The sequence below is a fragment of the Bombus vosnesenskii genome, unplaced genomic scaffold, assembly GCF_011952255.1.
Source record: "Bombus vosnesenskii isolate JDL3184/JDL3185 unplaced genomic scaffold, Bvos_JDL3184-5_v1.1 scf7180000013298, whole genome shotgun sequence".
Classification (NCBI taxonomy): Eukaryota; Metazoa; Arthropoda; class Insecta; order Hymenoptera; family Apidae; genus Bombus; species Bombus vosnesenskii.
Window position 1 is genome coordinate 665,313 of NW_022882948.1, and position 26,992 is coordinate 692,304.

General features: G+C 34.8%; 2 protein-coding genes, 1 long non-coding RNA gene and 1 other non-coding gene across 8 annotated transcripts in view; 3 read left to right on the top strand and 1 right to left on the bottom strand.

Annotated features, from left to right (window-relative positions):
* The window catches only part of LOC117233656 (solute carrier organic anion transporter family member 4A1), a 46,553-nt gene extending 39,014 nt beyond the window's left edge, over positions 1 to 7,539 (top strand). For 3 of the 4 annotated variants that reach the window (XM_033494154.1, XM_033494153.1, XM_033494156.1), the window contains 6 exons: positions 3,369 to 3,490; positions 3,833 to 4,096; positions 4,774 to 4,975; positions 5,557 to 5,704; positions 6,119 to 6,495; positions 6,919 to 7,117. In XM_033494154.1, the coding sequence (XP_033350045.1) occupies positions 3,369 to 3,490; positions 3,833 to 4,096; positions 4,774 to 4,975; positions 5,557 to 5,704; positions 6,119 to 6,495; positions 6,919 to 7,117 (1,312 nt within the window). Of the gene's footprint in view, positions 1 to 3,368; positions 3,491 to 3,832; positions 4,097 to 4,773; positions 4,976 to 5,556; positions 5,705 to 6,118; positions 6,496 to 6,918 lie in introns of all 4 variants that reach the window. The other variant, XM_033494155.1, reaches the window with a different exon arrangement.
* A 2,637-nt stretch (positions 7,540 to 10,176) lies between these two features.
* Positions 10,177 to 16,128, bottom strand: LOC117233676. Its single transcript, XR_004493365.1, has 5 exons — positions 16,027 to 16,128; positions 15,713 to 15,818; positions 14,203 to 14,273; positions 13,917 to 14,034; positions 10,177 to 10,761 (listed from the first exon to the last, which is right to left on the bottom strand). It is a non-coding gene; the product is annotated as an uncharacterized LOC117233676 (long non-coding RNA).
* A 1,937-nt stretch (positions 16,129 to 18,065) lies between these two features.
* Trnap-ugg lies at positions 18,066 to 18,137 on the top strand. The gene has a single exon. It is a non-coding gene; the product is annotated as a tRNA-Pro (tRNA).
* Positions 18,138 to 18,702: 565 nt separating this feature from the next.
* The window catches only part of LOC117233694 (solute carrier organic anion transporter family member 3A1), a 67,322-nt gene continuing 59,032 nt past the window's right edge, over positions 18,703 to 26,992 (top strand). For both annotated transcript variants that reach the window (XM_033494234.1, XM_033494236.1), the window contains exon 1: positions 18,703 to 18,992. The gene's annotated coding sequence lies outside the window, so the exon portion shown is untranslated. The remainder of the gene's footprint in view (positions 18,993 to 26,992) is intronic.

Consider the following 26,992-nt stretch of genomic DNA (forward strand, 5'->3'; position numbering starts at 1 on the left):
AAGGTTCAGCAGATGGATTCTTTTTCGCGGATTTCGCGGAAATGTTCGAGAATGTTTCATAATGTATTTAATGGTTTCGAGATGGAAATTTGAAAGGTCTTTGACACTGGATCGAACCAAGGCTTTTCCCATCTTCTGTTATTCGACTCTTCGTTAACTTTAACTTACGATTAAATTTACAATTAAAAACAATCGGAGGAAATTATATAAATATCCGAAATTAGTTAAAATTACTTGTCTGGCAGAGACTTCCATCTTCTTCTAAAATTCTTCTAGGTTGAAATCTGAATTTCTTCGAATGTTAATCTCTCTGGAAATCTAAAATTTCCATTTCGTTAGAAATTAAGCAGCTTATCAAAATTTCTTTTCCATTTCTCCGTGTTTCTACCGACGAACAGATTGAACATCTGGAAGTCATAGCAGTCGAGTGTCATTTAAAGATCAGTTACGACTGACAGATAGAAAGAAAACGGGGGAAAAAGAAGGCTAAACGGCGATTTCTTCGGTCGGTATAGAGCAGTTAAGTCTGCTAAGGGATGATCGTGCAGTTAGTCAGCCGTTTCCGGGCAATCAATCACCTCTTCCCAGTCGGGTTTTGCCAGGAAAAAATGAGCCCAGCCCATCGGACGTAGCAAACGTAACTCCGACGGGAAAAAAGTTACGTAAAGCCTCTGCTAGAAATATTCGTTTCGTCAATCGATAAAACATCCTTGTTCGTCATATCGAATTGATTCAACGTCCAACATCATATTTGCTGATGATACTAGTTAAATTCCAGATATTTAGAGAAATATATCGAGACTATGAAAGAATCGGAGAAACGTTGTTCGCTTGAACTCGATTCAAAAATTAATCAAATTAATCAAATCAATTGAATTTTGATAGTTTCCATCTTTTCAAATGGATAATATTTCCTTCCTGTCGTAGACTTTTATCATATGCGCTTTCCGTTACTGTCACGAACGTAGAATTATTCGTTTCAATTATTCACCTTATTGGTTCAAAACGGTTCAAAGCAATCTTGATCATCCAACATCCCTACCGTCATTTTACCACTATACTTCGTACAATATTTAAGAGTGAATTACTAATCACGAAGCTTAAATCCAGTCATCTATTTGACGTAATCCTCAATTTCGCACTATACATTTACCTATTCGGAAGCTAGTTATCACAAGCTTCAATAATCGTTTTAACACGTCTGTTTTTATCGATAAAATTCATCGAGAATATCCCATCTCTATCGACCAACCATCGAACAACATCCTTTGTCCAACATCAACTACGACGCGCTTCCCTGTTGAAGCCTGCTAATCCTCAATTTAAAATTCGATTCTCGTAACCGCCTAAACGGCGGAAGTTTTACGGCCGGGTCGCAACAGGATTTACCGAGTTTTCCGCAAACTTAAATTGCGTGTCGAAGCGAACGCAATCCGATAATTTGCAAACAGAGAGAGGCCGCTTCGTCCCTACAGAAACCTCGAATAAAAACAAAGGGACGAAAACGTTTGTCGAGAGCTAATAACATTCTCGCGAGTGCAATTACATTTTCCTTCCGATTCCGCTGGATGGAGCTGAATGCAGCTGAATGGAGCTGGAATGGAGGAAAAGAGTAGAGTAGCCGTTTGCGTTACGACCACTTCCGGTTGCAAGCTCGCGTCTACTGTAGCAGCTTAATAGTCACTATACACCGTGGACCTAAATTCCTAGTGCAAGTGAAATCCAGGATACGCTATGGCTCGAAAGGAAATCAAAGATAGTGAGACTGTCTACTACGGTGAACTACATATACGTTTTATAACAATCAATTAAAATGGTCTCAGAAGGATCCAATCAAACCTAAATTCCTAGTGCAAGTGAAACCAAGGATACGCTATGGCTCGAAAGGAAATCAAAGATAGTGAGACTGTCTATTACGGTGAACTACATATATGTTTTATAATAATTAATTAAAATAATCTCAGAAGGATCCAATCAAAATTATGTCATCTTTCGTGATTCAACAACTGCAAATCGATCTATCGAAAATAACGTAATAACAACGACGTTACTCCTTAAAAATACGCCATTTAAAATACTCGTTATAATATCTCATGGATAAAACAATTCTCTATTTAGAATCCATCTTGTTATTTATGTGCGCGAAGATGCGAATTTGCATAAAAATCCGCGGTCTACCGATATGCGTAACACAAAAATTACTGTGTACCGTCTTATCCTACAGTACGACGTATTTTTCAGTTTTATTTTCACTCGTAGTCCCTTATTTTTCTTGTACCGTGAATTTAGGTTCACGATGTATGTGGCTCGTTTAATTTCGTAGCGAAACAAAAGATTGGACGGCAGATGTTGGTTCGAGCGCGACTTGCCTCCGAGTACTTTTCATAGTTTTTCGCTTTCTCACCTTCCGCTCTCTAGACTACGCTACGAATAGATTATGCTACATATTGCAGCGTAATACCGCGATTCTCAAGGAATTTGCTAGGCGGCGAGCTCGGTTATGCTCGTACGATGATGATGGCGCATTGTACGCCGTGAAGGAATGGATGATGAGTGAGAAACGTTTTCAAAGTACTGGCGAGGTTAGAGAATATTGCTCGTGCTAGACGTCTCCCATGAAAAAATGTTTAATAGCAGTGTTATCTTGTTATTATCGACTATTTTTATATTACGTAAGATGATTCATGAATTACGAATGCGGCATTTAACTTATTGTCGTCCTAATAGCACACAGCGTATAGCCAAATTTCCTAACCAAATTAGCAGAATTTTTTCGTAAATGACGAATCGTGCAGGCCGAACGAGACTTTTGTCCGCGTATCGGTTTAGAACACGAGGAGAGGAGAACTTCCGGGCTCGTTGCGCGGCAATTAGTCGGGAAAGTTGCAGAAGCTCGGTCGGTTGGGAATTTCAGACGGTCGCGCCGTGCGGCGCAATTAAAAAAGCGCGAGGAAATCGGCCAGTTGCGCCGGAAGTTCCGCGACGGAAGAGCAATTCCGGCCTACTCACCCTGTCGTGCTCGTCGTCCGCTATACTGTTCCGAGATAATTACATTTTTTCCCCTGGAATCCTTGCCTGCTCTTTTTTGTTTACGCGCGGCCTACTTTCTACCGCAGTTTCGTTTAATATGAATGCCGCTTTAAAGCGTTTAAAAAAGAAAGAATTGACCCGTTTCGCGGATATTAGCAGTGCCGTCGAGCTTCCCTGTTTCCGTTTAAAACGACGGCTAACTAGGTAGATCGATGTAAAGTTTGGAAGACGATGAAAATTCGAAAGAAGGATCAGTCGGTTGCAGTGTGTGTTCTATATATAATTATTAATTCTATATAATTTAAAATGTTTGCTAATTGTAGACGATATTTGTTCAGGATTGGCTTAACACCAAACAGCAACGTATGGGTGGGAGCATGGTGGATAGGTTTCCTAGCAGCTGCGGTTATATGTTTCGTAATTGCTATACCGATCTTGGCGTTTCCGGCAGCTTTACCTGGTATGTCAACTTCAATTTGGAAAAGACGTCGCAAAGATTTTCCCTTTCTACCATCTGGAACTAGTAACTTAAAATACACATGTTTAAGAAACAGATTTGTAACGTTTGACGTTATAGACGTCGGTTTTGTTATTACGTACTAATTATCAGAAATCAATTTCATTCTGTCATCGTATTCGTTTTACACGACTGTAATGATACCAGAGACTAAAATCATACCAGTCGTTCTTTTCATATAATTTTCTAACTAAACTATGTACTTGCCAAGATACGCAATAGTCCAAATATTTCTCGCTAGTGGAACGTTAATCGACTCTTCAACGATGACGCCTCTTTTCTCAGGTTCGGAGAAATTAGCCAAAGAGCGGGTGTCAGAGGCGCATCAGAAGCCCGAGCAGCCGTCCTCGAGCGATCGAGGGGAGGCGTTCTCGAAAATACGTGAACTACCTCGTGCTCTGACCGATCTGCTCGGTAATCCAGGATTTTTCATGTTGAATCTGGCAGGTGCCAGTGAAGGATTGCTTATCGCTGGTTTCGCCGCGTTCCTGCCGAAGCTGATCGAAAATCAATTCAACGTCAGCCCTAGCTCGGCTGCGTTACTAATGGGTGAATAATATTCAAACATTCTGTTGTAATCAATCAAAAAAGAAAAAAGAGAGCGAGAGAGAAAGTCACGTGACTCTCGTCCATCGTAACGCGTAATCGTCGACATTTTTCGTCAAATACTCGAAACATTTTTTATTCTCCTCTTTCATCATGCATCCTTTTTTTTCTTTTACTCTCTTTGCGCAACATAAAATATCGGCTGAACGATATGTTACCGTCAGATATCTGCGCGGATGTCGCAAACATAAATCATCGTCAACATTTTTATACAGCGTGTTTCAAGTAGACCAAGTTATAGCTTGATACGTGGAAGGTTGAAAAGGATTTCAATAGGCAAGAATCGAATCATTTCAAATGATAATCGTAGGTAACATAAAAGTCAGATCACAAAAATAGACCTATCATGTATCTTTTTCCTTTGAATCGATATTTCATTCTGACTAATAAAATCTTTTTTCCTCTTCTACCTTCCCACAGCGATAAATTGACATCTTCGCGTGAAACATCCTGTATTTCGACGTCCACGATATATTTACGATTGGCTAATATTTCGACGTAATTTCGCGAAATTTCGGCACGACCAAGAGGACCTAAACTCGCGTGCAAACTGGTACTCGAATGAAATGGACCTCTTTTTATAACTGTTTTTATCTTTCTTTTTTGTGTGTGTTTTTTAGGTCTAGTGACTGTACCCGCTGGCGGTGGCGGTACCTTCCTCGGTGGTTATCTCATAAAGCGTTTTAATTTGCCGTGCTCGGGCATTTTAAAGTTCTGTCTGCTGGCCACCGCGTCGTGTATCGCCTTCACTTTGTGCTTCGTTCTCAACTGCCCGAATTTAAACTTCGCCGGAGTTACCGTACCCTACTCCGACCAAACCAAGTACGTGATTGTCTTCTATCCGTGTGCGCATTAATTTCGTTTATTTGTTTAAAACTAGCTTTAGTACAGTAGCGAGTAAAATTGCGTATCAGAAACTCCATTTTCTAGTTGCTTCACTTCGCGTTTCAAACTAGCGAAAAATGTGACAATTTTGCCTGTATGCATATTTATAACTTTATCGACGATGTATTATATGTCTGCTTTTCGTTCTTTTTACGTTTATCTCTGCTTTCATTTATTTTTACCCATTTTCGTGTATCTAGACTTTTCGTTTTTTATGGCAGTCGAGAAAAGCCAAATATGAGAAAATTCTATCTATTTATCATAAATTCTTATTACATCTTAATAATCTCAATAGAATAATAAATAATATCGCGACTAACTGTATAGCAATACTTGAGTAAGAAAACGTTGATTATTACTTCATAGTAGATTAATAAACTTTCTATTGCATACTTTCGTCATAATTCGAGGCGAGTGGATTCATGCAGATCTACTACTTCAGCTATATCCATATAAATATTATGAGAAGTTGCAAGAGATATAAATTGCTACGTAATTAAGAAATTTTACGTTTGCAGAAAATCTTTTTCACTGGACAGCACGTGCAATAACGGTTGCGGCTGCTCGAGGTCAGAGTTCAGTCCAATATGCGGAGTTGATGGGATCACGTACTATTCCCCTTGTCATGCAGGATGTTATCAAGGAACGAGGATAAATAACGTCGAAGTCAGTATGATTTCTTATCGCACTTAGTATGCAAACTCGTGAATGCCTAGCCTGTTTCTTCGAACTATATGTATATACATGTGTATATATTTTTCTTAATCTTCGCCTTGTCTTTATTGTTAACGTGCTATTTCAGATATTTCATGAAAGCGTAGGCTCGTTAGAAACTCATTCAGTTGCAAGCTTACAACGTTACTTTATTATTAAACATTAAATTAGTATTATTATTTTATTCTATTATTTATTGGATCTCGTTCAAATAAATGTTCAATTCCTAATTGAAAAGGAATTTATCAATGTCTATTTTTTATTTATTTTATTCATTGTAAACGAAAATAGCTGATCGCTAATGAAAATTACGTACAGAACTAATTTGTAGTCATTGCGTTAATATTCCCGTTTTGTATTTTACAGGTATATTCAGACTGCACCTGCATACGCGAGCCACCGATAAATCTGACCACCGGTGGCAATGTGATCAGTTACGAGGCAATAAATACGACTTGCAACACATCGTGCTCCTACCTATGGCCCTTCATTACTCTAGCGTTTTGCAACATGTTCATAACTTTTCTCTGCACGATGCCCGCGCTTTCAGCGACGCTTCGCGTCGTTCGAGATGATCAGAGATCGTTTGCCTTGGGTATTCAGTGGATTAAAGTTAGAATTCTGGGCACGATACCTGCACCTATGGTGTTCGGCGCACTTATAGACGACACTTGCATTTTATGGAATGGAACCTGCGACGGTGGAGGATCCTGCCTCGTTTACGATAATTTATACATGAGCAGGTACGTACGATAAAATAAATATATATATCGATATAAGTATTTGTTAAGATTTGCCATCGATCGTGTAAACATACACGACAAATTCCTGCTTAATCGTTTCTAAATTTATGGACTGATAGGAAATTGGACTCGTGTCAAATACTATTTGTATACTTTTATTTATGTAAAATGAATTTCTACTATTCAGAAATCGATAAAAAGTAGGATTGTATATTTGTATTTCTTTGTCTATGTTTTGTTATTTATTCTATTTATTCTACTACTGTACAGACCATAATAATGTTTTTGTAATTCATCTATATACATAGATATTACTACTATGGAGGTTAGTGTATATGGAATTTCGTATCCATATAAAGATTACATGGTTCCAATTCCCATAAGAATTGACTTTCATTGTCAAAAACATTTACACTGTTTCAGGTACATGCTGGCGTTAGCCTTTATCGGTAAAGCAGCGTCCCTCCTGTTCTTTTTCCTGGCTTGGTGGACGTACATTCCTCCGAACAGAAGAGTTACACAAAATTCGCGGGAAGAACCAACAACGACGTTAATGTTAAACGATACTCAGCACGAAGGCCCAACCACACCGGCAACCATAAACCCTATAATCGATCCATAAACGATAATCTGACGATTATCTACGATAATCTACATTTAATAAGACTTTTCAATGTCTGTCAAACTTATCGAAGGAAACGATCGATTGAATGAGTTTTCAAAGCGATTTACGCTTGTTGCTGCTCCATTACAAGTAGATGACGCTATTTGCTGGTCTGTTAAAGCCAGTATCGGTAATGCAGAACCTAGCTTGTTCGATTTGGTAGGTACACTTTTTAATGGGAGATGTTTCAAAAGAATGTGTTAGCATATAGCTTTAATATACGTGTTTAATAATTCTGTTTATAGTTTGTTGTAGAATAACTGAGAGAAAATGTAAATGGATAGATAGATTATTTAATACTTCTACTTTATAATATAGGTCGTGCTTATAATTAAAGATCACAGGAGAAGAATATAACAAGTAACAATTTTCATGTTTTACAGTGGAATAATTTAAAAATTCAATACGTTGTCAATTTCTCCATTTTTTTTTTTTTTTTTTTTTTTTTTGGAAAAGAGTTGTATCTTTGGATTTAACAAATCTTTTTCAGAACTATGTGAATGTGTTAAGATATCCCTTCTTAGCCGTAAAGTAGCATCAAAATTTGAAAATCGACACGAATAAACTTATCAGGTTTTTTCCTGTGATCTTCCACCATGAGAGGAAACAATTTCATCTATAGGTTAACTTTTAAGGGATTTATAAAAAGAGCGTTTATTTATTATTATTGTACATGTAGTAAGCGTAAAACAGATATGGCACATTCGTGAGGAAAAATCGATATATATGTGAATGTGACTCTGTAGCGAATATAACTGTGAAAGCAGCGAAACTCGGATATAAGACTATTTATTTCGAGAATTGTTTAAAATTGTACAGATACATTTATACGACTTGTAATAAGTAGAATACTTCTTGTAAGAGCTGTTCACTGCCAGAATTATTGTAAAGAACGTATCGTTGTTTTTTAATATTTGAATTATCAGTATCAATTATAAGATATGATATGGGCAAGTGCACTTGTAGTCCTTTTCGATGTTTATTATGTATGTACCTTCTAACATGAAATAATTCATTCGTAAGGTTCTAATTTCAATACATAACACTAAGGATAGAAATAATGCTGGGTCTACGCGAGCTACTTGCGAACAGCAGTGTGGACTCAGCCTAACAGGATGAACATTCGCTTGATATATCACTACGCTTTCTGTACTCTTCTATAGAAATGAATAATCACAGCTAGATACTGGATCAAAGAAGACTATCAAAGTTATCTAGAATTGTATCATTGTATTGTCCTCTGCTATCTGATCTAAATGTGATTACAACTCGTGTAACAACCTATAATTATAACCCTAGTATTTACCGACCGTCAATTAAACCCGAAGAATGTATTTACCGCAGATGATAATAATCGATGTTTGAGGTAAAGGAAACTATACATCTTCGTCTTATTTATGCGATATACATATAATTGTTACTGCGACCAGCTGAACTATTGTATCACAAAAATGCCTCTGGAAGACATTGTTTTTCATAGAATTGATATACCATATTTGTATGATGTTATTGCTTGTATAAAAGACATAGTATCTAAAGGAAATGGAACAACCTCTATTGTGAATTGATATTTGTAATAGTATATACAATTATGGATATAGTTGCAAGTTCTGGTATCGATTTTAGCATATCCCTTTCACACGTTGGATAACCTCGATATATCAATTTGGAATTTTGTATATTAAGATTTTATATGTCGCCTTTAACGGAACGTTTTATTCAGAAAATCGTCGAGAACATCGGCATCAATTAAAAATTTCTAGAGGACGAATCGTACAAATTTTATTAACCAGTTTTTAAAAGGATATGGAAAATTTTCAAGCGGTAAAAGATTTTTATTGAACATTTTCTATGAGTACAGTTCGTCGATGAAAATAAAACTGCTTGAAATAACCAATCGAGTAAATTTGAAATACGGGAATATATTGTGAAATGTTATTTATATCGGTTTGATACGAAACATTTTGTGCGGTTTCTAATTGTAATTATCTTCGTTATGATAAATATGTTTAACACGTGTATTGTACGCGTCACTAATAAAGAGCTAGTAAAATACGTTAACCAATCTAGTGTTCCTTATCCTTGTTATCAGTAATTTATGAAACTATAATACGATAGCTAGTAACATTTATCACAAAATTGTCCGTGAGATTAAATTAATTTCCAAAAATGTGGTAACCATAGTGGTTAAAATTGAAACGAAATTTTAATACTACTAAACTATATATAGGTAGACACACTCCGTAACTACTCACGTGTCAAGTAATCTCATTGTTAAAAGGATTTCATTGTTCTTTATGTAATGTCCGCGTTGAATAAGCTTTCATGCCATATTTTTGCATTATATGTCAAGAACGTCGCAGTTAATCTAATTTTTTCTAACTTAGAGTCAGAGGGATCAGTTAGCAAATTAACATACACATATGTATGTAAAAGTACACACTCGTCTGTGCTATAACACTAGTAATGGTCGGAATTAAAATGACACGCATTTACGGAATTATGGACCCTAGTCGACTTTTTGAACTACATACAACAAGAATCACAGCCAATCAGCTCGTATTATTTTTTATATAATTAATAATTGTACCACGTATAGTAATGCGATTAGTAATTATATATGAAATAATACCGAGGTTGTTGCGAGTGGAGAGCCACCCTATCCACGATCCCATCCATCCTCCTTTCATGCACAAAAATTTATTTGTTTAAAATATTAGTTTATAAAAAAAATTCTCCTCTTAGTGTGCGATTGCAAAACGATCAATTCTTTTTGCTAATGCTAATCTTGAAAATAAAAATAAATTAAATCTTAAACCAGCTGTGTAATTCAATATGAGACGCTATTTCGTGATCATATCAAATATTGTACATTTTCATGACGATGAAAGTTCGATTGACTCACATTGGCATGAAAATGTAGATAATTAATAATTAAAATAAAAGAAAATAAATAAAATATGTCCCATAAAGAATTACACTTTTTATTTATGAATTACCCATTTTCTACGTATTACTTTTAGTCCTCAATTGGTATCGTTGGGTTGGAAGTGATTCGGAATAGGTTAGAATAAAATTGTTTGATTTTAGAAAATTTTATTTCAATGTATATTCTGCATTTTACGTGATAAGGATGTTTTATTATGTAAAATACGCAATACAAATAAATGGTCAATATGTTAAATTGTTAGCAGTTAAATACGATCTTCACCAATTGAGGATTAATGATACATGTATTAAATACTAGCACACTTACATAAGTAAGCGCTAACAATACTAGGAAGCAGTACTTTCTACCATTACTTTTCTACTAACTACCTACAACCTATAATGATAAACCTGGCCAGACTTAAGAATAGCCTAACTTTCTAATCATCGTAGTCATAACCTTTATTCAATTTAAAGACACATCTCGTCTAATTGTAAATTTAAGTTAACCTGACTATATAAGAATTTAAAAATCTGTGGATCCAACCTAACTAAAAACCTAACAATCTGTTCATGGATCCTATCTATCTAAAGATTTAATTGGTATAATAAGGGAAGAGGAAGGGAATATTATATGGGATATAAATCTTCTTCTGGTGATTTCATGATGATTCCTGAAACAAACACAAAATATAAAAAATGTAGAAAAATTCTTAATATAAATAAATGCTCAAGATGCGGATAAATATTTCTCAGTACGTAGTTATATATTTTCACTTATCCATGTTATTGAAATATGTCTCTGGCGTACTTATACGAATCTATAACAAGCTAATTTATTAGTACATCAAAAAAATTGATGGTAGGGAGGAAGCACGAAAAGATCAGATTATCAAAATATTGTTCTAAATGCAAAGCAATTTGAAGTTGAATTTAATCAAAAATTGAACTTTTGACCTGAATACTAAGATGAAAGAAGAACGGATTAAAAAAATTACTAAACTAAACAGCTTTACATGAAACTAAGCTTTTAATATATTCAATGACTTCTCGGGTAATTTGGATGCCACTCAGACTTGTATATTCAAGTATTAAGTAAATAGATAACAAAATTATTTCAAGATCATATTATAGTACCACAACAAATTAAAAAATGTTTATAAATATCGAATAGATAAATTTATCAGCAGTATTTTCAAAAGCAAATGCTCTGGGATTAGGAGGTGCTGAAAAAGAAATCGCTGGCCTGAAGGGCCATCCACTCGATCTAGACTCGAACAACCCGTGAGTGGAATAACTTTTCTGTTTCGCAACACTAATTTAATAAATTCAGCTATAAAACAGAAAATTGATATTGTTCAAATAGAAGAGAACACGATAAGTATTCTGGTATAATAGTTAAGAAATTCTAATAATTGATAATAAGAAATGCTAAGAACAATCACGCGAACTATTATAATTCGCAATACTACAGCAAACACGATTATTTCATCGCAACGCTAATTCAAACCGTAGTCACTATTTTCTCGCAACTCTGATTCAAAACGCGAAATTCACATTTTTTCGCAACTCTAATTTCCAACGCGAAACTTCAACTACTTCGCAACTCTAATTAAAACCGGTATTAATCATTCGCAACACTAAGAAAAAACCGCGATTTGCCCAATGTAATGATGAGGTGATATGTAAATTGACCAGAAGAGAACTACATACTACTACAAATACTAAAGACGAGCATAGTGACGAAGTGGTAATACGAATGACTTTCCATGCTCTGGATGGTCCAGAGGATGGAGAGCCATTGTAAGTTGCCCTCTTGAGTGGCAGTTTGCCGGGCCTCTTTGGCTTATAGCCTCTTCTTTCTTCGGGCGCAATGCCCGCTGAAGCTTAAATCTAAGCTCGAGACTTCTAAATCGCAAACAAAAAAAAAAACTTACCAAGGTAAAATAAAAATATAAACCGCGGAAGCTGATTGAAATGCACATGGACTGACCAACGATCACAGCAGTGATCGTTGCTCACTCGCATGTGCGTGCTCGAGCAATAAACGTTCGTTTCGACCCATTCGCGACCGCGACCGCGAAATTCGAAAAATCGAAAGGCAAAACCAGAGACGAGTGCATGCTCTACTCGTGCCAGTTTCACCGTCGATTTTTCAAATTAGATTTCCAGAAACAGGTTGGTCACGCGAAAACGCGCCTACCCGACCTGAGACTGTGCCAACCTGCCCGGCCCTACCTACTTATTATTAACAGACATACCAGAAGGTATACTACCTATCCTACCTAGTCCTATATTTAAAAAGTGGCAAAACAGGCATACCAACACACTCACTCCACGATTCTCATACATAACACCCGGGTGCAAGAGCCTACACCAGAGAGGACGTCCCGGGACGCCTCCGACACCCGAGTTTGGCATTCAACTTTCACACTCTAATTTACGTACCGTTTTCCTGGAATCGGCTGACGATAACTAGCGACCATTGCGTAGAATGCGATATAAATACATTCTAATTTTAATTAGAAATAAGTTTACAATTGAAGAAATACATGCATTGCATTTTCTAAAGAAGTGACGTCATTTGAACAAATGGTACGAAATTAGGTACCATCACTTTCTTATTTGAATGTTATAATAGTAGAATGAAGGGTATTATCGTCTATGTTTGTACATTTTATATTATGTATATTTGTATATCTATATTATGTATATTTGTGTATCTATATTATATATATTGTATAAATTGAATATTAATCATTGAAATGACGACGCAAATCCACATCCTAACCACACACACACACACAATGTGGAAATTACGTCGCGCACGATACGCCCATTGTCGTCAGTCGCTAATAAATTATTAAGTTATGGTCATCGTACCCATCGTCTTTCCTTCACCCACGTAGCACCTGGGCACGTGAATGATATCTTGGCAATGGGTACGGAAAGGGTTAAGCCTGAAAATCCTGATCTAAAAGATGATTAGTATATCTGCTTTATATGCATCTAACGGACTACTATTCTTTCATTTTGTATTTATTCATTATATTTGAAATTATTGTGAATCTATGTTAATTTACTTAACTTAATAGTTTAATAAATTATTTAAATTCTACTATAGTAAAAAAGATAGGCAAAGGACACAGAATTTGTTTATGAAAGAGAACACTAAAACTCAAAGCAATATAATAATAGACTGCAGTTTAAACATTAATGTTAAGTAATCTCAGGCGATCTTTTCGTCAAAGCATATTTTCGAAATCACGAAAAAGTGTTTAAAATTTGTTGCTTTGATTCCAAAATCTGCCTGCCGCGAAATTTCTTCTTGCACATAAAAAATACATTTTTGTACGAAAAGAAGTGGACTTTAACAAACAAATTATATATAATATATATTGCCATCATTGTAGTTCTAATATTTTTGTGACAAAGTCATAGGATATTGTACTTCCTCGTCGCAAAAAAATTAATTCAAGTAATTTCAACGTTTATTATGTATTCAAATATTCATTCATTTTATTTATACGCGTACTTATATCCATTGACTTCATTCATGATCATTCATAATTAATTAATCAATTACTAACACTACACAACATTATTCGTGTTAATAAAAAAACGCGATGTGCAAGAAGACCTATCCTGAACTAATAAATAAAACACATAAAAAGGAAATATGTATTACCACTCACGGGTATAATAAATACTCGCAGTCACTATGCTCGTAAAAAATTCTACGTGATACAACCAGTCACCCGTGTCGATTCGGACCTTTCATCCTACGACATGATTGAGTGACCAGAGGAACAAAAAGCATGCGACTCACAGTTACATACGAAGAACGATGTCGACAATGTTGACGTAGCTCAGAGGAAACCACCGTGAAGGCCGTCATCCCGGAAGAATCATCAAACCTTACAGTAGAAGTACAGGTTGTGAAATATCTGTAACAAAACATGGAATAGTATATATATAATCTATTGTTGAAGACAAAATTTTATAGTTTATTAATGTAATAAGAAAGAATAAACATTTCCAGCAAATTTTATTTCTTGATTAGTTAATTATAATTTAAAAAAAATGAAAGAAACAGAATTAATTGAAGTACCTACATTTCTAGCTTTTGAAGCGCCATAAGATCCTATTCAGAGAACAAGAGGAAGTGCTGCAGATCGTGAAAAAGCTGGAACAAAATATGTAACATTATAATTTATTCTTAAAACCACAGTGTTGATTGTTTCAAAAGTTCAAGAAAATGAAGCATGAAATTCTATTAAACTTAAAACTTTGACAATAATCAAAATTGAAATTCTAATAAACTGTAATTACTATAAGGACTGAAACTCTAATAGAACAATTCAAAATTTAGATTTTGTAATCCAATATTGAAACTTTGAGACTTCATTCCAATAGATATTAAAGTAATTCAAGCAATATACAAAGAACAAACTAAATTGGTAAATAATGTGCAAAGATACTTACATTGCCAGTCTCCAAGAGAGGGTTTATCCTCTTGAGCACTGACTCGAATACCGAAAACGAATATATAAAAAAATAAACTATATACAAAAAGAGAAATAAAAAATTACCAACGCGCCCGATAAATAACCAACGAACAAACACTGACTCTAATTTCGCGTATAACTATTACAGTTAGTACTAATAAGAGCTATTTTGCTCGAAAAAATATTGAAATTACAATTACGAAATAAACACTGACTCTGCTAATCGCATTGCACGCGATCACAAAAACATTCTCTGGAAGCAAAATTGTGTTAGGAGAAGGTGGGCTGTAGGGAAGGAAGCAAAACATGTTTACATGTTTTCCTTCTTCCTCTTACTGAGCTTTTGTTTTGAAAAGTACAGCTGTTTGCTGCTGTCATAAAATTACATATTAAAACGATGTCTGAAAAAGCGTAAAATATTGTTTACAAATATTACAAAATTCGTATCTCTACACTGAACATTGACGAATACTCTAAATGCAATATAACTGGTTTTAGGGATTATATTGTGTTATCGAAGGCTGAGATATATCTTTTAGTAGTAAACTGTATCACATTTATAAATACTCGAAAATTTTTGCAACAAATCCGGAATTGCTTGGCAAAACAGTTGCTTGAACAGCAAATATTACGCGCCAAAAGCTGAACTTGTAATGGCGTCTTCTGTAGAAACAACAAAAATTATTGATAAAAGTCGTGAGATGGCGATACTATAGAAAATTCACGCGGGAAACGAAACAAAGTGATTGGTTGCAATCTCCTAATGTAGAATATACATATATATACAATAAAATTAAGTCAATCGACTTCAAATTAAATTAAATTAAAAAATCTATTCAATTTAATTTAATTTAGTTTAATTTTTTTCGAAACGAAGGATTAGCAAAGTGAATTCTATAATTGTTTCCAATTTCATCTTAATATTCTCAAATATGAAATTATTCTTTAGTTCAATTATATTACATATTAACTATATAGTGCAAAGGTACGTATCAAATAAGTATTATACAATAAATACGTAATTGTATTACCAATGATCCAATGCAAAGATAATATAAACGTATGTATAAGTCTGCTTTCGTTACAATAATTAAAAAATTTTATCATTCTAACAAACCTAACTCAATCTCCATGAGAAGCTGACAAATTGACTGTTAATCATCATGGCGTCCAAACGACGCTATTTTGAATTCCCAGTTATCGTCCCGCTATGGTCAAGCAACCTGCATAAAAGAAAATCATCAGTTTAAAACAACCATATAGAATTATAATCAAAATGAGACAGAAACAATTCTAACTCGAAAGCTAGAAGAAGAACCAAACATACGATCGAGAGAAGAAAAAGAACAAAAAAGAATTTCAAATATTATTTAACTTTGTTATAATAATGTATAATAAATTAATAAGCGAACAACTATTAACAACACAAACCTAATAATAGCGTACGAAGGCAGCGGAATACGAGTGAAGATACTACGCAGTTAATTAATAAATCGCGAACAACGAAAACTGACAGGTCCTTACGCGACGACTTTCGACACCGCAATGACGCTCCCCGCGACCCGTTCGCCTATCAAATGTCGAACGGGTGGGGATGTGTTTATGCCGCGGGAAGTCGATCGTGTCGAATTAACTAATTTCCGAATATATATGTATCTCTACATTGGACATTAACAAATATTCGAAATGCAATATAACTGATTTTAGAGATTATGCTGTCTGTTACCGAAAGCTGAGATATGTGTTCTAGTAATAAACTGTATCACATTTTATAAATACTCGAAAATCTTTGCAACAAATCCGGAATTCCTTGGCAAAATAGTTGCTTGAAGAGTACGATAATGCTACGCGCCAAAAACTGAACTTGTAATGGCGTCTTCTTTAGAAACAATAAAAATTATTGATAAAAGTCGTGAGATGGTGATGCTACAGAACATTCACGCAGGAAATGCAGTATAGTATGACTTATTGCAATCTCTCAAAGATTACATATATACATACAATAAAATTAAATAAATCAACTTTAAATTAAATTAAATTAAGGAGTCTATTAAAAAAATATTTACTATCGAAGTCAATTAAGGAAACAGTACGAAAGAAGTAGAAGTCTATTAAGAACATTCATTCTAATCGTTCAGAATTCTATTTTTAAGATATATGTGGATCGAAGCAATGGAATAATTCGTTTAATTTTTTTCGGAACGAAGAAATAACTTAATATATTCGAACTAGCAAAATGAATTCTATAATTTTTTCTAATTCACCTTAGTGTTCTCAAATATGAAATTGTTTGTTAACTCAATTGCACTACATATCAATTATATAATGTAAAGATATAAAATAAATACAATAACCGACTTCAAATTCTAGCCGGAAGCTAATAATACAAACTACCGATAATTCTAATAACCAAATACACCATCGAGAAAAAAGAATGAAAAAGAATTTCAAATATTATTTAATTTTGTTATAATAATGTATAATAATTTAATAAGCGAACGAATGTTAATAATACAAACCTAATAATAGGAATAGGAGTGGAAATACTATGTAATTAATTAATACGTCTCAAACAACAAGAATTGACAGATCCTAACAATACGTATATAAACACATGTATATATATTTCGCCATTAATTACCCTATGGGGAGATGTGTTTACGTGGCGGTAAGTACATCGTGTCGGATCAACGAATTTTAAAAAAAACTGTCTTGTGTGATGAAGCAAAGAAATGTTTTCAACAGCGATGATATCATGTTACGCAATAAGGAAACAACACGTACGTTTTGAAACGAATATAAATACATATTAGAAAATAATGCGTTTACTAATTAAATTTCATTATATAGAGGATGCGAATGCCTGAAGTTAAGTTTGGAAAATTTATAAATTGGAATGAAATATTATAATGGGTCGTAAGAATTAAAAACTTATAATTATTACTGTAAAAGCAGCTGCAATCGCCGACGATCCTTAATCGATGATATCATATACGAAGTTATTGACTACACATTTAAACTATGTACACATATATGCGTATGTATTTGTTGGTATTCGTAACTACCATCAATACTGCAATCATAATCATGCATTTTTAATTAATAATCATCTGTAGATATGATCGCGTATCTATTTATCGACTGACATTATTGAGATTAAGGTTAAAATTTCTACACTTTTACGTATAAATTATGTATATATTATGGTTATATTTTGATAAAGCGATAATTACAAATTTAGGTTTATTATTATAAATAGAAGGCTATCACATTGTATTATAAGTTTTAGTCTATCATTATAGAAATTTATGATTGATATATTGTTACATAATATATGTGATATCATAATATGCTTGCATTATAATATTTAACACATTTATATACAATTACAACAGTAATTGTATATTTATTTATATATTTAAATTTTACTAACTGCTAGATATACTATGTTACAAAACGTTCTAACATGTGGCCTCTTGGTCTAGGGGTATGATTCCTGCTTTGGGTGCAGGAGGTCCCGGGTTCAAATCCCGGAGGGGCCCAATTTTTTTTATACTGATATGAATTTTGTATCCAAAAATACTGTAAAGTAATATACATGTATACAAAGCATTGAATAAGCTCTATTATTTGAAGTATTGTCTATTGAAATTAGGTAACATTTTACACAATTAAAAGAAACATATATTTTCTGTTAATATGTAGATATAAGCGTGTGAAATTATAAATATACACGACTTTAATGCTGGTAACAAATTGTTTCTCAACATCCTGTTTTAACAAATTTTCTGTTATTTACTTTTTAGTAATAAAAAAGAGGGTTTTCATTTTACAAACCTAATTTTTTAAACTTATATTATCATTCTTCATTAAAAATGTAAAAGGTATACATATTTTCATTTAATAATATACTTTAGATTCCATTAAAAAATATGGTAAATAAAATTCGTGACGTTGAGTTATTTTAACGCGGTTAGAAAATTAATAAAAGTTTCATTAACGAGCACAAAGTCGGTAGACTTAAATTAGCAAGTTCAAATTGCGCGCGGTATGTTTTCCTACTCCGGAGAAAGTCAAGATGGCGGATAGCGGCCAGTACGCAGTGCGCATGCACCAGTCCCTCAATGGTCGGGCAAAAACACAGCTGGTCTATGATCTCTGAAGGAAGCTGACGGTCGAACGCTATCAATGTGATTTTCGTGAAATTCTTACCGATCTACCGGTCAGATCGTGAGGTCAAGGCAAGCGTGCGCGTAAAATTCGTTCAGTGCTCGGCTCGTAGTGTCAGTGAGTGTGTTTAGATGTATACAAAACTCGTTAATCGCGGTGTCACCACGAGGATTTTTCACTGCCCTGGATACAAAGGAGTTTCGTGAGGTGCTTCGAGCGTCCTTTCGGTAAGTTTATCAAAACATCTACTTTAAATATTCGTCGCATCGGAGTCTCCTATGTCGCGTGTGTTATCGAATATTCGGTCAATCCGCAGAGCCAAGTGACTTTTTTCGATTTACCGAAAATTACATCGCGTGTCTATCAATATTTTCAGCGACTCTACGTTTTCCAGACTACCAAAATTCGTACTAAAATTCGGATAAAACAAAGTTCGTGGTATATTTCGTAGGATAAATTCTCTAAACAATTTCTATAAGCAAAATGATATTTTAAGTCGCAAAAACTCGAGGGATATGGCATGCAGCATCTTCAGAAATAGGTCAGAACAAAGTTTTCGTAATCTGGTCGCGAGGTTCCGGACAGGTATCGCCTGTTGAGAGAGAGAGATTCTTATCGTGCGTTATCTCTCGTTGCTCCCTTTGCATGTGGAACCCTTGGAAATGAACTGCCTTTGTTATCCCTCGGATTACACCAAAAAAATCACAGTTCTCTGTTGAATTTTTCTTTTAGTTACGCAGCGTATATACTTAGATATAACCACTCTGTGACTATTTACAACTTACAAACGGAAAATTTCCAACACGAAATCGCAGCTGAAAGTAATTCTTGAATAAGCGCGGTAAGTGAAGTGATGAAGAAAGATATGTATATCTTAAAATCTTAATCTTGTGCTCGTCGCACGGTCGTTCTCGTTGTTCTTGTGTTCGCTGGTGTTTACGTACAAACACAGCTGTGCCATAATTCCATGGATAACGTTATCGCGCTACCGTAGTATCTATATAATATTGAGGTCTTGAACCTCGGCGTCTGTACAACTATTTTTACATTCTCGGTATGCTCTGTCACCGCGCGCGCGGCATCGAGAGTGGAATCCGGCTGTTGTCGAGCGGTGCACGGCCGTGGTACAGTCCTTAGGACTCTGACCTTGTCCTATGCAAAACGATACCTTCCCGTTCTAGTCATGCTTTTAAACGGTGTACCAATTAACCGTCCACTCGGTGTTGCGGTTTAATTAGTTACTCCAACGAAGACGAATAACGGACCGGCTAATCGACCATTGTTCAAAATACACGATAAATTTCGTGTTTCTTTCTAGTTTGATTTTCTATGTTCCTCTCGTTTGCTCGTACATCGGCTATGGTGTTGTCTTTATCGTTCCTCTTTCCTGCTTACTGTTTCTCACGGTATCGATGCCCATTATCGTTGAACTTCGAACGTTTACTTTCGATCTCCAGTTTTTCAGCATCGATCCGTCCATGCACCTATTACAGTGCTGCGGAATGGCTTGACTACCGATATCCGTATACTGGGTGTTTCACAACGAGCGTGAGGAATGTTGGTTGTCTGTGAACTTTTAGAGAATACACAGCTTTGTAAAGTATTGTATTTACATAAATTATTACTCGGTAACAATTGAATTCATAAAAATAAGTTCTTTGTCTTCTGGGATGTTGATTATATAATAGATTATGTTGCTATCGATGGTGTGCTGGCTAATGAAATAGATATCTTCATGTGAAATGGAGTTGATCAGTCTGATTCTCATTAATAGAAGCGAGCATATAAATGAAGAAATTCTTACTTACACGTTTAAGTAATTATGAGAAGTGTTACTTCTAGTTGTATTTCTATAATATGAGATAGGATATAAGAAAGTACGATAAATAGATAGTAATAAATTATATACGTAACAAGTAGTAAATTGTGTTCAATGTTATATGGACTTTCGCTATTTTTCTGCTCGTTACTGTAAATATCAAAAATATAATCTAGGATTCATTTTCTACTTCGGCCAAGTTCACGAGCAAGAACGAACATTTCTTGCGCTCATTCTACTTGCGATTTCTTAACCTGTTCGGAAATGGACGAATTTATAACAGTCGGAGAAAAATAATTATCTTTTGCTCTTACATTATATTTATTCAAACGCTATTATTATAATTTTTCGATTATATTTGTACAAAGCATACATTTACAAATATTTTTAATGGATTCGACGATATGAGAAAACAGTAGTTTGTATCTTCTTGGGATCATGGTTGAATTAAAAGGTTAAGATATTTCTAGAGCAATGATTAAACTACTTGCAGGGATTTTACTACTATAAGAGATATAAAATATCTCATTATCATTCTCAAATAATAATAATAATAATAGAACTTTTATACACAGCACAATTGCACAAAACCTTACACTTATTTATGCAACGTCATGTATAACTGGTAGGGTGCCGCAAAGAAGCGAAGGCAACATATGATCGCCGATATAAGAAACAAAGAGCAGCGTGTTCTTTTCGAGACGTTAATTTCGACCGGCCAGCTGTTACCATTCTATATAGCGACTCCCGTAACGATAATTAACCGGCCGTTAAAAATGCGCACCCGTTCACAGCGCAAGGTTGACGTGTCAAGTTTCACGGTGTACTCGTTGCGTTCAGATTTGATCCAATTCGCTGGTGAATTCCCCTGATGAAATTCCATCAGATAAATTTACCTATAATGACAGTATGAGCAACGGTATCTCAATGCAGAAACGCGGAAAGAATCGCTGTCAAAGTTGTTCCGTTTCCGTCGGCTAGTAGGTGTCAGCTCGTGAAGAACTTTATTGACCAACCAGGCGCATCGCGGTCGCAGAGTTAAGCCAGAGACCTCGTAAAAAGTCCCGTCTTTACGCGACGTGCTAGAAATCGTACCTTATCCCGCTGAAGATCACGTCGTTCATTTGCTAGAGAAACAACGTAAATAAGAAATGCAATTTTTTTAGGAAATTTTACGAAATTTTCAAAGTTGGAATAGAATATTTCGAGTAGAAAATTCTTTAGTAGCTGAACGAAGAAAAGATTTCGTTCGTTTAATATTTAGTTAACGATACCTATGTACATATTTGGCTTTTAGGTTGGATTAGAAGTACATGTTCAAATATCTTTAAGTCTGTCTTTAGATTTTAGATTAGATTTATAGTATTTAGTATCTTCGTAGTGAATTTCTGTAGATATCTCGAATAGATATGTTATTTGTTTTATCATAGCAACGGTTTTTTAAATTTATATTTGTAAATATTATTTAACTCTTATCGTGTCCATTGATAGCTCGACGTTTATAGTTCTCCGCAAGAATATCACTTGTATTCATCAAAAGGAAAGTAGTTTGTTCACTTAATCTTAATATTCTCGATTGTAACTATCATAATCCAGCAACGTGTACATATTACGTGCTGTTATAATAGCACAACTATGCTGTAGCTTATTGTATTAGTTCTTATATAATATTCTTATATAATACTCTCATTAACTCAAGTAATCATACCGCAGAATCGTTTGAATCATTTTCTTGTTTTTGATATTTTCTCATTCTTTTGTTGCTACATCAAAGCCTAATGCTGTCTCATGATATACAAGTTTGATTATTCTCACGCAAAGTTTAAGATTGAATATTGTACAGGTTTAGGCGTCTGAAACCACCCTACCTTGCTATATCCCATTCAGTGAAGTTGGCCAAAGGCGAAAGAAACAAGGACGTTCGTTTCACCAGCGTATTACGCCGGAAACGAAAGCAGAAGCGGAGAAATTTTTCGATCTTCGATCGACCGAAAGACAAATCATCGTCCATTAAATTATTCGTCTATAAATATATAGTGTAGTGGCTTAAATTTTCGAAAGAGCCGGTGCTCTATGTAAGTTGTCCTCGCTCGGTATATTTTTTGCACGAATTCGATGTATCCTTGAACCTTCGAGGGTCAGACATTTCGTGCAAAAACCCAACGTCCACGCGAGGACCCATGTCCGTCGGGAAGTGGATGAATTTACCAGTGACCTCTATAAATTCCACGGTGTTCGTGCACCACGGGGAGATGTCGCCCCGACTAGCGCGATTTAGCGATCCAGTGGGTCGAAACGTTCGAACCGTGGACATATTAAAATTGAAAGTCACATGTGTGCTTCCCTAGCTAGCCGATGCTTTCGTTCGAGCCACTTATTACATTTCTCCTTCGTCGTTATGTAATGCATTTTTCGCGCTTATGTTTCTCTGTTTTTCTGTTCGAAATAGCCTGGAAGAAATGGCCGAATTAATTCGAGCGCGCGACGCGCCTGGTTAGACGAACTCGCTGTAAATGTGGCCATTGCTTAGCATTGTATCGCGATAACTTTCACAATGGTTCGTTATTGTGGCTCAATGTTCGAACGTTTATGGGGTCTTTTTATGAACACGTTACGTTTTTGTACGTTATTGTTTTGGAATTTCGTTAACGGTGTAACGAAACTCGACTATTATCTTTACATTGGTAAAATTTGAGGCGAATTTGAAAAATTACGTAGAAATTACAAAATACCTAAGAAACCTAGTAACAAATTGGTATACGGCACGAACAGTGATCTTAGACGTACGATTAATGCTAATGATCTCGCTAAATATTATGGCATACTAATATAATGAATAATCGATTAGACAAATACTTTGATAGTTGGTATTTCCTGGATCTTTGAAACAATAATTTATGTTATGGAATATTTTCCAATAATACATTGTCGTTTTCTGCAGTATCAATATTCGCATTCTTGGCTGATGTGGGATTTGCTAGTTATTACATGCTTACATTTTTATTTAATGAATTTTATGAATGCAAAAGGTAAACACATTTAGCGTCTTCGTAATGAACATGGAAATAGTAGTTTAATATCATTAATGTCTTTGCAAGTATGATATTTTTCAATATCTTGACGCGGACGGTTTATAACTGAAAATTTGTAACAAGAAAAGAATGTGGGACAGTAAATCGTGGCGCACTTAACCTAGTTTTTCATCGTATGATTTAAACAATATTAGCCGTGCATATAAATGATACAGGTACACGTGTGATCGCATTGTTAATTATGTATTTACTCGCATATTAATTAGATGCAATATCAATAATTCATTATTTATTATTTATCATATTCATTATTTATCTGACTGATTCGTTGCTATTGAATATTTGTGTTATTTTATTAACAATTAATAAGTTATCTTTTTATCCGAATAGATATCCTATTAGCCTTTAAAATCAATTTAAAGTTAAACTAATTAAAAATATTTTACATTTCTTTTGTAATATTTCTGGAAATAAATTTGTAGTATCAGAAAGAGAAGTTCTTCGGTATAGATAATTGTACGTTTAATTTTGGGACAATTTTGTATGTTAGTTTATTAAAAGGTCGTTAATGAATGATTATTTTTCATTGATATTTACGAGTCTGAGTTTTATTGTGGTAGATACATATTACCATTCTGTGTTGGCAGTATGGCCTTTTTATCGTATTTTTTATTGCTTGTGCGCGTATCTAGTAGAGATTGAATTTCTATATACTGGGTGTACGAAAAATATGCGCTTTCTACGTGCGAATTGTATACAGAAATTTCTTATTGAAATATTTTTAGAAATTTATATGTCATTTTATTGCTTCATCAGTTAACGACTATCCTTCAAAAATATATCATATGTCAAAAAAAAAAAATCATAAAAAAATGACGTGGGTAACTCTAGATAGCTGAAAAGAGTTACATACTCGCGAACTTTCTTAGTTTAGGATATAAAACTCGATAAAACAGAACATTCTTCATGACTGTAGTTTTAATAGTATCGGCTTGACGTAATTTTAACTTTACCTCGAGTACGAACATTTTTACCTGGGAACAATGTAATGATACCTCGATACTTCCTAATGTAACATTCTTGAAAGTTCTTCTATTTTTGACATAAATTCATTTGCTCGTGTCATTCTTCATTAAGAATGCTTTTCGCTTAAAATATGGTTAAATGTCAGAAGTCGAGCGATTTTAACGATCGACCGTAATTATTTTTTATTTTTTATTTATTATTGCTTAGTCCGTGCCTTTCGACTTCGGACGAGCTTTCGGTTTTACATCTCTTTTACCTATTTCGCTTTTTATATATCTACCTCCCCTCTTATCCACTCTATTATATTGCACTCCCTTAATTCTTCTGTCTCTAAAACTATGGCAACTTTTGGGCTTTTATCTTCATGCTGTGCTTCTTTATTGTCGTTCCTCCCTATCTTGTATTGCCCTTCTCTTCTCTATTATCGCTTTTAGTTCTGTTCGTCCTTCTCCAGTCTCATTTGGTATCTTTTCTGTGTCCTTTGGTCCTCCCGTTATTTCGCATTCTTCTATTACATGTTTCAGGTCTTCTTCTTTCCTTTTACATAGTCTGCATCTTTTTTCACCCTCTTCTTTCCAGTATTCCCTTGCTTTGGTCTCGTTTCCACATCCGAATCTTGCTAATATTTTTCTGTCCTTCCACTTCATCCTCCCTTTTAAGTTTTTGGTAACAACTCTTCTTTGGCGATTTTTCTGCGATTAATTTTTTTTACTAGCAATCGAATAAGCAAAGAATTACGACCAAGCAAGGTCAACAAATTTTATCTATCAATTAATAATACTTTGTGTAACAGAAAGAAGCTCTATCACGCTTATATCGTTATTTTATCACGCATACCGTTTGCACAATTCTGCGTTATTTCCAATATTTAAAAATTCAGTCGTTATATAAACATGGAATTCAAGAGGGGCAAATAGAACTACTTTATTTGCATACTATTTGCGTGTACAAGTTGTTTTCATTAGTACTATTAAAAGCTTCCGTTGGCGACCGCTGCTATTGCCTTGAAAAAGTGAAACTTTGTCAACGTCGGTGAAATAATTCTCGTTCTGTGACCACAGGTCCTCACAGTTTCCTACAAACTTCCTACAGTTTGCAGCGTACATGTGTGGTAAAACTAATTAACCAAAGTATCACAACGATGACGGTACAAATATGACCTGGTTGCAATTCAGAAATAGCGAAAAATTGGCCTCGTTCTCCTCTTTCGCAAAATCGAGGATAGCAAATTGTCATTGAATATCGATTTATTGGCAGCGTGTACAAACGGCAACGAGAGTAACAAGATTCGATACGGAACATCCTTATGGGGATTGATTTAACGCTCGTGGCCTTTTTTTTTTTTTAACAAAATTGGCCTTACGTTCCGACCTCCGCTATTTCCGCGTTTTGGTTTCTTTAAAAAGGAAATCGTTTCCTTTCGTACCCGCGTTGATTCCTTGACAGAGACAAAATTCAAGAGAAAATTAGACGTTCGAAATATAAAAGTGAAATCGGAGAGCCGGAAATTAAAAATTCCAATGTTTCAAATCTCTAAAATGCCAAGCTCTAGAAGTGTCGAATTTCTAGAATTTGAACTTTCAAGTTTCGAAATTGCGAGCCCTCGACATTCTAAAATATAAAAATTTCATATTTTTCAAATTACAAGCTTTCGGAACAGCAGAATTTCAAAATTGCATGGTTCCAGAATCGAATATGCCAAAATTTCGAACGCTCGTAGAAAGTCTCGCGGAAAATTTCTCATTGTCATTGATTAGAATAATTTTAAAGAACAATGGGTACGTCCTATTCGTGGCTTTAATTTAGCGTAGGTATAGCAGCGAAACAAGAAAATTCTGAAGCAGAGAAAGGAGAATGGACGTGCACGTTTTTCACGACGTGTTCCTTTATGCAGGATAAAAGTCATCTCTTGGTGTACGAGCGTATTATAGTCATTTGCCCGTACAGTATGCGTTCAGAAAAGTGCACAGACTGTTGCGGGAACGGGAGCAGATGCATCCAGGAGAAAAACTGGCATGAAATATTTCAAGATGCGGCGACTATGAAAGTTTTGAACCAAGATCGTCGTCTGTGAAACTCGAAATAGACCAGCGAAGGCTATTTCGAAGTAGAAATCGGCTTGAAAATTGGAAAAAATATTTAGTTTCTCAAACCCGTGCCAATTCGTTCTTTGTCCTTTCGCAACAAGATTCAAGAAAAATTGGTCTTTTTATTATTTGACGAAGATCTAAGGGAGAATGAAGCGTATGTGACATTGTGTCGCGAAACCATAGTGATCGATTGTGGAAATTAATTTTCTGAGTGCACGCCACTCTCAGAAGCTTATTCGAGTAAATGGAGACGGTAGCCG